Below are 13745 nucleotides of genomic sequence, written 5' to 3'. Positions count from 1 at the left end.
ACCGATGTTTATGAAACAGACTTTTTTTTTTAAAGTAGAAATGAGCAAGTTTTCTTAATTGTATTCGACCTCTTGTTTTAACTTTGCTAGCTTTCAAAACCCTTGATCTCCACTCTAGTGGAAATTGAATTTTCAATTTGTTTTTAGGTGTGTCATATTCATACTTAGGGAGCTTGTTCAGCCATTCCCCAATTGATGGGCATCCCTTCAATTTCTAATTCTCAGCCACCACAAAAAGAGCTGCTATAAATATTTTTGTACAAATAGGTCCTTTTCCCTTTTTTTTGGATGTCTTTGGGCTATAGACCTAGCAGTAGTATTTTAGCATTATTATGATAATAGTTTTACCCTTGTGGACTCCCTGAGAGGGTCTTGGGGATCCTCGAGGACCCCTGGAATGTACTGGCCTACATAAAAGTATAACCCACAGGTGAGTATGAGGACATGGCCGGTGTCCTATTTAGGCATGTCATATTAGGTGACTACCTACCACTTGGCTGCTCTCTTCTTGAATTTCTCCAGCTAGAGAAATAGATGTAATCCATTATGAGAGGCAGCATGGTATGATGGAAAGAGTCAAGCTAAGGGTTTGAATCCCTGCATCGTGACTTACTACTTGTGGTGTTGTCTTTATACATGTTACATCACCTTTCCAGCCACAATTTCTTCATCTGTAAAATGAGGCCACTAGACTAAATGATTTCTAAAGGGTACTTACAGCTGGGAGTGGGACCCCATGATCCTTTCTTTTATATCCTTATAGGGATGATTTTAAAATAAATGAAAGAATAAATGTGAAGCCCTTTGAGATCCATGTGAGAAAGCTATTTTATGCTAACATTTATGTCTCATGTCCCAAGCCGCCTATGCATTCCTGCATAAATTACGTTAGACAGTGGCTTTGCTTCACCATACATATCCATAGAATTGGATGTTGTCATTCCTCATCTCACATTCTGGGCATATTTACCTTCTGAGTAATGGCCACTAATTCCAGCATGGAAAAAAACTTGAGTTTTAAGCAAGTTTTTGAAATATCTGCCCACTGGCATATACAGCTATTTAAAATACAAAGAAAAGGGAGGTCATTGTAGACTTTTGGGCATTTATATGTATATCATGTCCTTGGTAGAATAAAGGGACTGAAGTCAAAAGTTTATGATAATAAGAGAGAATTCTAAGCAGGATTTTCCTGAGAAACAAGTAATTTTTCTAATCCTTCCCTTTCTGTTCTAACAGGTTTTTTTGTTTTGTTTTGTTTTTTTGGTGTGGTCCTGTGGTTTATTGGTATTGAGAACTCCCCTTGCACAGTTGTACATCAGGACCTCTCCTGCATCTCATAGTTTTAGCGAGTTGCCAAGAACACTGAGAATTTAAGTGTCTTGCTCAGAGTCTCACAGCCAGTATATCAGAGATGAGACTTGAACCCCAGCCAACCAAGGACCCTAGCCAATAGGCCATACTGCCTTTCACGTATTACTAATGATGTTGTATTAACTTTAATTTAAAGTTTAGTTATGTTCTTACATTGATAAGTATTTTCACTTTATGAAAAGACTTATAAATATCGATTGACCCTTTTTTGTGTATGTATCTCAATCTCAAAAACTGAGGCCATTTCTGCATACAAATGCAGAAAGTCTCTACACTGCTGGGCCTCAGGGTCTTTTTAGAAGGAGCCGAAGTACATGTTCTACAAACTGCCATTACTAAGCCTCAGATCCCATGAGTCCAAAAGCCTGGACCTGAACTTGTCATTCATGAGAATATTTAAGGTTCTAAAAGGGACTTCGTAATTGTGAAGCATAATATTGTTATCACTGATTTCTCCAATTCACCTCTGTAAGCTTGTGCCAATGCAGATTCAGTTCCTGTCATTCTTTTATACATTTGGAGTGTTCTCATTTGTTGGCCTTGTGAATACAAGGTTCTTCCCCCTTTAACATTAGATATTTGATCAGATCTCAGTGTGAATGAAGTAGAACTATGATGTTCTTGGATGATGTAGTAAAAAGCGATGGTGATAGTTGTGCTATGGAATATATGCTAGCTAAAGGAAACTAAGCTAAGGGGTATAGTGGTGAGAGCCTGGGGCCTGGAATCAGGAAGTCCTGAGTTCAAATCTAGCAAGTCATTTAATCCCTGTCTGCCTCAGTTTCCTCATCTGTAAAATGAGAATAATAATAGCACCTACCTCCCAAGATTGTTGTGAGGATTGTATAAGATAATATTCATAAAGTGCTTAGCACAGTACCTAGAACATAGTATGTGCTTAATAAATACTTGTTTCCTGCCTTCTTTGATTGAGTTTTAGTTTTGTTCATTGTTCATATTGTATGAATTGTTCCTTTTGATTCTGCTTTCTTCACTCTGCATCACTTCATACAAGTCATCTTATGTTTCTCTGATTTCCTCATATTCAACATTTCTTATGGCATTCTGGTACATTTGGGTGCCACAATTTGCCCAGCATTTACCCAATCAATAGGGAGCCATTTTGCTTCTACATTTTTGCTACCACAAAGTGCTGCTGTGAATATTGTATTATATATAGGACTTTTTTCTATTGTTGACTTTCTTATGGAATTGTCCATTAGTAGAATTGCCCAGTCAACAGTTTAGTGCCTTTTTTCTAATAAATCAAATTGTTTCCCAGGACATTGGATCCATTTATGGATTCACCAACAATATGTTAGTATGCATATCTTCCATAGCCCCTCTAACACTGATAGTTTCCATTCTTAAAAAATCATCTTTGGAAATTTGATCTCACCCCCTTGTTTTACAAATGTGGAAACTGTGGCCCAGAGTAATTAAGTGACTTACCTGAGGTCACACAACTGGCTAGTTGGTATCATTCAGGTGTTGTTTTTTTTAAAATTCCATTCTTGATACATTTTCTCTTTAGGTTCATGTGTTCCCAGCTCCCTAACCAAGTTCTGAAGAGCATAAGCATCATTGACAGCCCTGGAATTCTTTCTGGAGAGAAACAACGCATCAGCAGAGGTGAATTGTTTTATTATTATAATTCTTCAGTTTTTCTTTGCTATATTATTTATCAAATATAATTTTTATGTATTTCTTTCTCACTTTATAAGATAAAGGCAGAAGAGTATAAGTGTTTCCTGAATTCTCTCTACTGTTTGATTTCAGCAATCCATAGATATAGCTATCAAAGTAATGCCCGCAAAGCTTGGTAGGAAGCCTCAAGGCTGAAAGAACCCAAAGAAATTAACAGGAAAGTCACAGGCTAACAGTAAGGAACAGATTCAGAGTTATTAAGTGACCTCTAGAATTCCATAAAATGATTCACTTAAAATTAGCTGCTGCCTCAAATAAACTTTATGCACCTAAAGTGCATGGCCACTTGCTTGTTTTTTTGTATTAATTGCTTACTAGATTTTTGTTTGCATAGGAAAAGTACAGAACATAGTAGTAGGCAAGCTAGTGTCAGAGCAAGAAGGCTTCCTTTGCTTTCTTCGGAGGTGGAAATATCACTTACATAACTGCTAGATCACAGAGAGGCAAAGGAACCTCTTGGAATTTTTACTTCACAGTCCAAAACGGTAACCTTACCAATTCTGTGAGCTTTTATTCTTGGAGAATTTTAATAATGGGACTCAATAGTGTGTCTGAGTTGAATTTTGCACAGTTCCACCTGTGGGATAGTAGACTATATAATCCTTGGAGGTCTCTAGAATTCCTTGAATGATGGAGTACCATTTAGTCCCAGAAAAATGGAAATAATTTTCAGGACTCAGGAAGTCTGAGTACAGAAATTCCACTTGACTAGCATTAAAGAAGCCATGAAAAACTTCTTAATTATATAAAACAACCTCTAGGAAATCATTTAGAAAAAGACTGTGATATAAAAGGTCAGTCCCCTCTATTTTTAAGGAAGTGGAGTCTCCAAAGATATATTTTGCTATTTTCTTTTAAATAAGCAGACTAGAGATGCCATTCCCTCAATTATAGCAGTTCTCAAACTTTTTAGTCTTTGGACCCTTTTGCACTCTTAAATTACTGAAGTTCCACCCAAAGATCTTTTGTTTATATGGGTTCTATCTATTGATATTTACTGTATTAGAAATTAAAACAGCATTATTTTTTTCAATTTTTTAACATTTTTATTTGAAGTTTTGAGTTCCAAATTCTATCCCTCTCTCTCCTCCCCCTCCCTGAGATGGCAAGCAATCAGATATAGGTTATTATATATATAATATATATATATATATATATATATATATATGCAGCTACATAAAACATTTCCATATTAGTCATTTTGTACAGAGAGACTTGAATAAAAGAAAAAAATGAAATAAAGTAAAAAGTAGCTTGCTTGCATCTGTATTCAGACAACATCAGCTCCTTCTCTGGAGGCAGATAGTATGCTTCATCATTAGTCCTTTGGATTGTCTTAGATCATTGTACTGCTAAGAATAGCTAAGTCATTCACAGTTCTTCATCGAACAATGTTGCTGTTACTGTGTACAACGTTCTGGTTCTGTTCCCTTCACTGTGCATTAATTCATGTAAATCTTTCCAGGTTTTTCTGAAATCATCCTGCTTGTCATTTCTTACAGCACAATAATATTCCATTACAATCACATACCACAGCTTGTTTAGCCATTCCCCAATTGATGAGCATCCCTTCGATTTCCAATTCTCAGCCACCACAAAAAGAGCTGCTATAAATATTTGTACAAATAGGTCCTTTTCCCTTTTTTTGGATGTCTTTGGGATATAGACCTAGCAGTGGTATTTTAGCATTATTATAATAATAGTTTTAACCTTGTGGACTCCCTGAGAGGGTTTTGGGGATCCCCGAGGACCCCTGGAACATACTAGCCTAAATAAAAGTATAACCCATAGGTGAGTATTAGGATATGGCTGGTGGGAATTAGTTTTGCTCAGTTACATATGTGTGTGTGTATGTATCGATATGTATGTGTGTATGTATATGTATTTTATTTGATTAAAAAAATAACAGTCAGGTAATAACTAGAATCCAGAGCCCTCTTAGTACCAGTACATTTTCCCTTTCACTTCACAGAGGCAATTAACAATCTAAGACAATCAAAATAGCTATAATAGAAACCTCTGGGCAAGAATTCAGGAAGGATTGACAGGATAAGGAAAGTATCCTGAGACAAAGAGGGAAGGGGAGGAAAGAAGTGCAAAGTAAACATACCAGAGATAAGCATCCCTTTCTGCTGGCATTTCAGAAATGCTGCTTTGGTTTTTCGGCTAGTCTCACTCTCACAGAACACACAGCAGTTCTTTGAGATCAGTTCTATGTACATACAACAGTTCTTCCGAATGTAAGCCCCTCTGTGGTTTCCACATTGGAAGGAAGCAATGCATTTGGAAATCAATGGACTGGAAAAGATCTTCTACAAAGCCATCGAGGCTGTCCATCAGCCTCCAGGAATGATTGTACTATTCTAATATAGTTTTGTCAGTTCCTATCTTTGCCGAGTTCTTTTTAAACACAAATTTATCAAGCTGCCAGTGGGTCTTTAGCTCTAGACTCCTTGTCATAGAATGTTAGAATTTTAGAGCAGGAAAGAAGGAAGGAAAAAAGTATTTATTAAATTATTCCTATGGCTCTGGCACTATGTTAAATACTGGTAATACAAATCAAAAGAAAGATGGTCTCTGCCCACATTCTAATACAGGAAGACAATACGTTACAGGGAACTGAAAAGGGAAGGACCAGGCAGAACAGATCCACTGGGAGTCCGGTCGGGGAGGGGGCAGCCTTGTGGAGGAATATTACAGGGTGAACAGGTCACTGGAGGGGCAGCTAGGTAGAGCAGTGGGTAGAGCACCAGCCCTGAAGTCAGGAGGACCTGAGTTCAAATCCAGCCTCAGACCAAACACTTGACACTTACTAGCTGTGTTATTTTTCTCTTTGTACAATGCCTGTGCATAGTAGGCCCTTAATTTAAAAAAAAAAAAGCCCAGGTCACTGGGGTTGTAGACTGGTCCTAGGCAAGGAAGCCCAGGTGCTGAGGGAAGTTACAGGATGAACCAGCAATATTATTATTATTATTTTTTTAGGCATTGGAGTTAAGTGACTTGCTCAGGGTCACACAACTAGGTGAACCAGCAATAGAGAAAGCATGATTTTGAAATCCAGATAGTAAAGGGTCCATTATTGTCCTATGTAGCAGGACAAGGAGGGTAGATTTCAGGAGATTGGAGAATTTTGTCAGTGGTGAGGGCATATTGTAAGAATATATTTTCAGTTTTGTTTCAGTTTTAGTGTACAGTCTGATTTCTTTTTAGCCAAATCCAACTTCTTGCTATCCATAGTCCCCTTGGCCTACACTAATTTTCTCTTCTTTTCTATTTTAAGTAGTCAATGATTGTATAAATGCACGTGGCAGATAAGCATAAGTGGTTAGTGTTTTTTTTTTAACATATAGATTCTTTATATTCTTTAAAGAAAAAAGGGGCCACATTTTTCAGGATGCTTTGAAATAGGGTTCTTTCAAAGACACTTTGTAATAACCTGACTCACATCCTGTGCCTGTTGCAGCATTGTTCAGATCAGTAGGGTAGCATAAAACTTTGGAGCTTTAGAAGTAGATGGCACCAAAGATTATAACAACACCCCCATTACATTACAATACTGCTTCGTGTAAGAAAGTACTTAAAAGAGATCGGTCTAGGAAAAAAATGCCATGCACAGATTTATCACTAAAATATGTTATACCAAAATATAGGCATTTTTAACTACAATTTCACACAAAGAAAATACTGTGCTTTATGTCTGTTTCATTTTAAGATATCAAGAATACTCTCTGTCTCTGTATTTATATATATATTAGGCCTGACTTTACAAACTACCACCACCACCAAGTCCTCTTAAAAATCCCAGAATCTGTAAACTAATTAGGAATCCAGGACAGAATAATTTGAGAGTAGTTAGCTTTAGGTCTGTAAGCAAAAAAATTCCAAGTAGTCATCCCTCTTTGGCTTTAATTGCAGCATAAGCAAATCTCCATCCCTCTGTAATGCCAATGTCACTTCAGCAGTATTTATTCCTGGGGAGACAAAAATAGAGGCAGCTGGGGGAAGGGAAATATTTTTCTTCTTCTGACCACTTTCCTCTCCATTACCTTTTCCTTTCCCTTGTGAGTTGCTGGGATGGTGGAAATCTAAAGTGAATAAGCAATATACTTCTAATTTTTAAAAATTTTAGTCAATAGTATGAGTTCTTTTTAGCTAAATCCTGTTGTGGGTTTTTTTTTTTTGCTAACCACAGGTTCCATGGCCTATACTAACTAATTCATTCTCTTTCTCTCTCTCCCTCCCTCTCCCTCACTCCTCTTTCTGCTTTTTTTCTTACTATTTCAAGTAGCCAGTGGTTTTGTGACTGCCCTAGAAGTGTCTTCATTGGGGGGAGAGGGTGTCTGAGAAGTGCAATGGGCAGGTTGAGTGTTTTATATTTTTGTATCTGTTCATGGACTCTGGTGACCTCTTTGAATAATAAGTACTTTCTGTGGTGGGATGAAATGAAGGCTATCCTGTATGTCTCATTGAGATGTGCTCAGTGGAATTGGAGACCCTGTTCTTCACATTTGGAGAAATTTAGACATGAACCATACCAAAGTTTTCTTCAGGAGTTTTTCCCTGGAGTTAGGTGGAGACAAAGAGCGAAAGAGAAATAATGATCCTCTTGGGGGGTGGAGGGGTTGTTGGGGAGATTGGGTTCCCAGTATCAGATCTGGTCAGTGTAAACCCAAATTGCTCATGGGGCAGGGGCAGCAGGTGACGGTAGCTTCTTTCAAAGCCCAGCAGAACTCTCATCTCATTTTCTGATTTCCCTCTACTGCTATTGCCTACCCCCTGCCAAAAATGAACTTATATTTACTTTGTATCTACTTATATGTATATATGTTGTTTTCTCTCAAATAGAATGTAAGCTTCTTCAGGACAAGGGATGTGTTATTTTTATCTTTGTACAGTGCCTGGTGCATAGTAGGCCCTTAATAAAAGTATGTTAATTGGGACAGCTAGGTGGCTCAGTGAATAGAGCACCGGCCCTGGATTCAGGAGGACCTGAGTTCAAATCCGGCCTCAGACACATAACACTTACTAGCTGTGTGACCCTGGGCAAGTCACTTAACCCCATTGCCTAGCCAAAAAACAAAATAAAATAAAAGTATGTTAGTTGATTGACTGATTGATTGAAAACTAGCACCAGAGGCTAAGTAACTTGTCTTCAGCATATTATATTCAGCCTCTTGTAGGTTTAGAGGCTTCATCTGAGAGGATATGGTTTACAAGTGTCATCTTTTATGAATCTTTAATGGCATTTGACAACATCAAAGATAACATTTATTGAATGAATTTAACTAATGGGAATCTGACTACTTCCAGATTATGATGTCTCAGGGTCCCTTCAGCCTGTGGACTCTTAGGCTAGTTGGACAGTTGTCATGACAAAAGTGGGATTCCCACCACCACCACTAACTGTATGTTCCAACCTAGACTATCTCCATGGACAGAGCGTTACCACCTATGAAAATTGTAAGTGACTACTTCTGTGTATTAATATGGCATTAAAGGCCAGCATCAGGAAGGGTTCAAGTCCCACCTTGGATACATTTTGGCTGAAAGATCCTGAGCAAATTGCCAAACATCTCGGTTATGAGGGCTCTCTGCTGTTATAATTTGCACCACAGTCCTGGGTGGCATTGGGGGATAAAATATTGGATTTGAATCTAGAAAATCCTGAGTTTGAATTCTGGCCCAGACTTGTATGACGCTGGGCAAGTCCATCGGACTGTTCTTGGCCTCAGTTTTCTCATATGGCGAATGGAGATGATAATAATGGCATCTGCCTCACAGTGTTATAAAGATCGAATGCGATAAATCTCAAAGGCTATGTTAATGCTGACCCTTAGCTGTTATCTGCATGGGTAGAGGGAGTGGTCTTACAAGGACATATTGACACTTAGGAAGTCTCAAGTTTGAACAACCACAGCAACAAAAACCATGCTGTCGGAGTTCTACTGCAGTGCCACCTTGGCTTCTAGAAGGCTATAGGAGTGAAACACATGCTCTAGTGGGTCCCTTTGATCATAGAGAGACCTAGCAAAAAAAAAAAATGGCTGTCTCTTGTCTGAGGACCAGTCTAGTTATATTCACAAGGTGATTGTGGATGACCTTATTCAGCCAACGGAGCCCAATGAAGAGGAACTGTGTGGGGTGTGGGCAAGTAAAGGAAACCAGAGATCCTAGAAGTATGGAAGGAACGGGTTTTAATTATGTGTCAAAAGTGAATGGGTAATGAAGAAGCAGAAGGGTAATTGGGCTGGGAGGGGAGAGGCAGAGAGGAGTGAGTTCAGTAGAATCCAGGAACCAGTTAGAACTTCCCAAGACAATGGACTTGAAGTGCTGTCCTACCGGAGGAAGCATTTATTGAGCACTTCACATATACTAGGCACTGTGCTAGGTGCTTTACAAAGTAAAGTAACAGCACAAGTAAAAGGCTGCAACCAAGGAACTAGACTGCTGCTTTGGTGACTGTTGGAGCTTGGGGAAAGTTCCATCTTGGACAAGGGGATGGGTAGCACAGTGAACTAGAGAGCAGACACATCCTGGGCAGTTAAGATAACATCTACTTGGTTGGGCACAGATAAGGTGATTAAAAAGGAAGCTTCCAAAGTGGATATATATACATCATAATATATAGAAATAGACAAGGTGATCCTGTATGTCTTGTCTGTCCTGTCATTGCCTGCCTGTGCTGCATAGAATTTGTGCCCATCCAAGTCCTTGTGTGGTGAAGTAGAGTTTGTTGCCCATCAGACTGACCTTGAGAGTATATTGCTGTCAGTGAACTGCTACGGACAGCGCAGGTCTCAAGCAAGGTCATGGATTACGGGGGAGTAAGTCTCTCTGTAGACCCAGTCTTCTCTTTCTGTTCCTTGGCTGTGATGTTCCCTATTCTTTGTTCTCTGTCCCTCGATTCTCAGACCCGGCAAAACTTGATGGAAAGAAAGGTGTTACCAGTCGTTTAGTTATACTTTAGTGTCAGTTGCAATGTGTGGTTGCATTTAACTCCTTATCCCTAGTTATAGTGTGGTCTTATCAAAGAATCTTGCGTGTCTTCAAACTCATTACACATATATATATATATATATATATATATATATAATGTATATGTGTATACGTACATATTAATACCTGTTCACACACATAGAGATAGAGGTGTATATATACACACACATACATATATATACACATACACACACACACACACACACACACATACTTATACACATATATATATATAGGGTGAGGAGTGGAGGGAAAGCCTTCCTAGGATTGAAATCATACCACTAAGCAACTTCCTTTACCTGACATAAGCAAAACTTTAAGAGATGAAAAGAAATGCTTCTACCTTCCTGAAGCTGTGTGCCCAGGAAGGGCCCTTAAACCTATGAACTATTTCCCCAGAGAGTATCCCAGTAGGATATAAGCTCTTTGAGGGCAGGAACTCATTTTCATTTTTGTAGCGCTTAATAAATACTTATTAATTGATTTAAGGCAATAGTGCCTGAAAAGACACATTTGAGTCACAGTAGCTATAGATATGGTTCATATTCTTTCCTTAGTAACTTTATGTAACCTTAGTAATTGCATGTCTAGCAACCTGGTCCTCCAGGAAGTTCTTTCTCTTTCAAATCGTTCCTTTTTGGAGGTGTTAAGTCTGGTTTCAGAACAGAAGTAAATCAGCCTCCTACTCCATCCAACTTGCTGCTGCTTTTGGGGGGGGGTGAGGGGGCGGAGTGGGGGTTCAGGACTGAAAAGAACCAGAGGAGTTGAGAAAACTGTTTATTTGTGACATAAGGTAGTGGTGTTCAACTCAGATAGAAATGAGGGCCACTAATCCATACATAAGGATACCTATGGGCCTCATATTGATGTAATTTTAAAAATGTAATGCTATGTCTTATTGTGTTTTTATTTATTTTCTTAAATATTTCCCGTTTACATTTTAATCTGGTTCAGGTCAACATTGGGACTGTTTGCCACATGTTTGAAACCTCTAGCTTAAGACTTTGAGAAATAAAGCATGCACAAATTGTGTGGTGATGAGAGATCCCCAAGCACACTATTTCAAATGTTTTGGATTTGTGATTTATTCTCATGTAGAAGAGGTCGATGCAGCAATGTGTGTGCTTAGCCATATAAGATTAGTGAGTATGTAGTGGAATCACAGAGAATTATTTCTGGAAAAGATGCTATAAAAACTGGGGCACATCTAACCATGAAGAAGATATTTATTGGTAGTATTAAAGAAGATAACCCAAAAATATGATTAAAAGACTGCTTTGAAAGGTAGGGTAAGATTGAACCATAAAAGTTATGGAAGATTGGCATATTGGAAATAAGAGAGGATTTGTTTTTGTACCTTTTGATGGTCAGGATACAGTTGACAAAATTATTGTTCAGAAATATACTTGGTAAAACTGATGCAAGAAAAGGCCCTTTCAAAGCAAGAGATGCAGGCTGCTGGCTCAGGTAAAAGTCTTGGAAGTGTCTCAGGCAATTTTCTGGGTCATGGAGGAAATACCAAAGGTGTAGAAGAGACTTTGGACATGGTGACAGCAGAGGCAGTTAGGGAAGTAACGATGGTAGATGGAATGGATTTGATGGAGATGGTGACAACTATGGAGATAGTTCTGGCTATAGTAGTAGAGAGGGTTCTCGTGGTAGTTGTGATGGTGGACCAGTGTACAGTAAACTAAGGTGGTGGATATAGGAGTAGTTGTGGTGGAGGAAAGGTGAGATGATCACAATGAAGGAGGAAATTTTGGTGGTGGTAACTGTGGTAGCAATGGGAATGATAATGATTTTCAGAATTATAGTGGACAGCATCAAATTATGGATCCATGAAAAAAGGAAGTTTTGATTGAATGAGCTCAGGCATTCTTATGGTGGTGTCTATGGTAGCCAACGGTTCTAAAGAACTCGTCAGAGGCTCTTAGCAGAAGAGAGTGAGGAGGTGTCAAGAAATGTTCAGGTTGCGTTGAGACAATCACGGATTCCAACTAAAGTCATGCAATCAAATGCATTGAAGGAACTATAAGAACCAGCCACAGTAAGAATGAAGATCCATAATGAGAACAGTTACTGCAGCTTAAGCAGGAAATCGTTCTTGTTCAGGACTGTCATGACTATAGTTTGCATGAAGCGCACCTATTGATTAGTGCAAGTTAGTGTCGATTAGGTGTACATTTGTGAGGTCTTAAATCTGTTGTAGTTTTATCTTTTGTTTTCCTTTTCGCAGCATTAGGTATATTGCCCTGTAAATTGTGGCAGTGGTACCAGGAATAAAAAAATTAGGGAATGTTTAACCTTCCCCCAAAAAATAAATAAATAAGAATTTTTCTTCTCTTACAGTTTAAAGCCTCTTTTCTCCTTCTGTTCCAAGCAGAGATGAGAAACAACAGGCATCATCATCCTTATTTATGGTAACTTGGGAGAGAAAATAGAGATTAAAATCATGTATCAGCTCTCTTTCTTCTCCAGACTAAATGATTATGTGATACAGGGAAAGACTTAATGTTCCTATTTGATAGCAATATTAGTATTGCTGTTTGTAAAACGTGGTACAAAGCATCTCAAATATGAAATAACCTCTACTATTTAAAATGCCTCTTAACGCTGTCCTCCCATGAGCCAAATCTTAGAATTGGTATCGAGTAGTTAACAGTGTGCCATCTTAAATATTAATTTAAAATATTCCTTAGACTCTTCTCGTCTCTAATTCAATTCAGCAAGCATTTATTAAGTGCATACTGTATGCCTGCCACTATGGCTACATGGACAAAAATAAAGCATTCTGCCCTCAAGGAGCTTATGGTTTACAAAGGAAACATGTACATTAAATATGTATGTGTGTATATATATGCATATGCATATACATACGTACACACACACACAAATATAATGTAATTTCAGGGAAGCCTGTAGTTATGACTTTTTTATGGCTACTGAAGTAGGTACAAATAAATAATGTGTATCCTTCTAAGCAGTTTCCAGGAATAACCAAGCCATTGTCTTTAGGAATTCTGTAAACAAAAAACCCAAGTGATTGGTGTAAGAGTATTTTAATTTGCTCCTTCATTTGGATGCCTGCGATTCTTCCTTCCCATCATGGGCAGCCTTCAACTCAGGAGTTTCCTTAGTTTCTTTATGATTATCAGCAGGTCTTCAGGAACAAAAGAAAAATACACAACTACATTTTTTTGGTTTAATTATTAATCTGTGACTTCATTGGCTACTTCCTGTTTGCGACATTCCATAAATAAAGACTGGGTTTTTTTTCCTTTTTTTTAAATCTCTATCAAACCAACAGGAGGGATATGAGTATCCAAATATGCAACAATAGCAAAAAGTTAAGGTTTACAAAGTATTTTCCACACAGCAGCTGTGAGGTAAGCAATGACTAAGTGACTTGCCCTGCTTACAAAGCTAGCTATCTGAGCCAAGATGGGAACCCACATCTTCTGACTTCAAATCTAAGCCTTTTCCCAGTACACCAAGCAGCCTTACCAAGAAATATTTGTAATATCAATGATTTTGTCGAAATTGTCATGTAGAAGCCTAACATCCAGTAGGACTTTATTTCTCTCTTATGATGGACCCCATCTTAGTGAAAGGGGTCAGTGAGTGAGATTTGGAACAATTAAGTGTTCTCTTAGAGTGTGTGTGTGTGT

The 13745-nt window shown here is 38.3% G+C and overlaps 1 protein-coding gene and 1 pseudogene across 1 annotated transcript in view; both read left to right on the top strand.

Annotated features, from left to right (window-relative positions):
* The window catches only part of EHD4 (EH domain containing 4), a 96459-nt gene that overhangs the window by 34057 nt on the left and 48657 nt on the right, over window positions 1–13745 (top strand). The window contains 1 exon segment of the mRNA XM_021009281.2: window positions 2909–3006. Within this exon segment, the coding sequence (XP_020864940.1) occupies window positions 2909–3006 (98 nt within the window).
* LOC110223633 (heterogeneous nuclear ribonucleoproteins A2/B1 pseudogene) lies at window positions 11115–11989 on the top strand (annotated as a pseudogene).

Source organism: Phascolarctos cinereus, unplaced genomic scaffold, assembly GCF_003287225.1.
Source record: "Phascolarctos cinereus isolate Bilbo 61053 unplaced genomic scaffold, phaCin_HiC Scaffold_3;HRSCAF=262, whole genome shotgun sequence".
Taxonomy (NCBI): domain Eukaryota; kingdom Metazoa; phylum Chordata; class Mammalia; order Diprotodontia; family Phascolarctidae; genus Phascolarctos; species Phascolarctos cinereus.
Note: the sequence above shows the minus strand (reverse complement) of the source record. Positions and strands in the feature narration are given on the sequence as shown.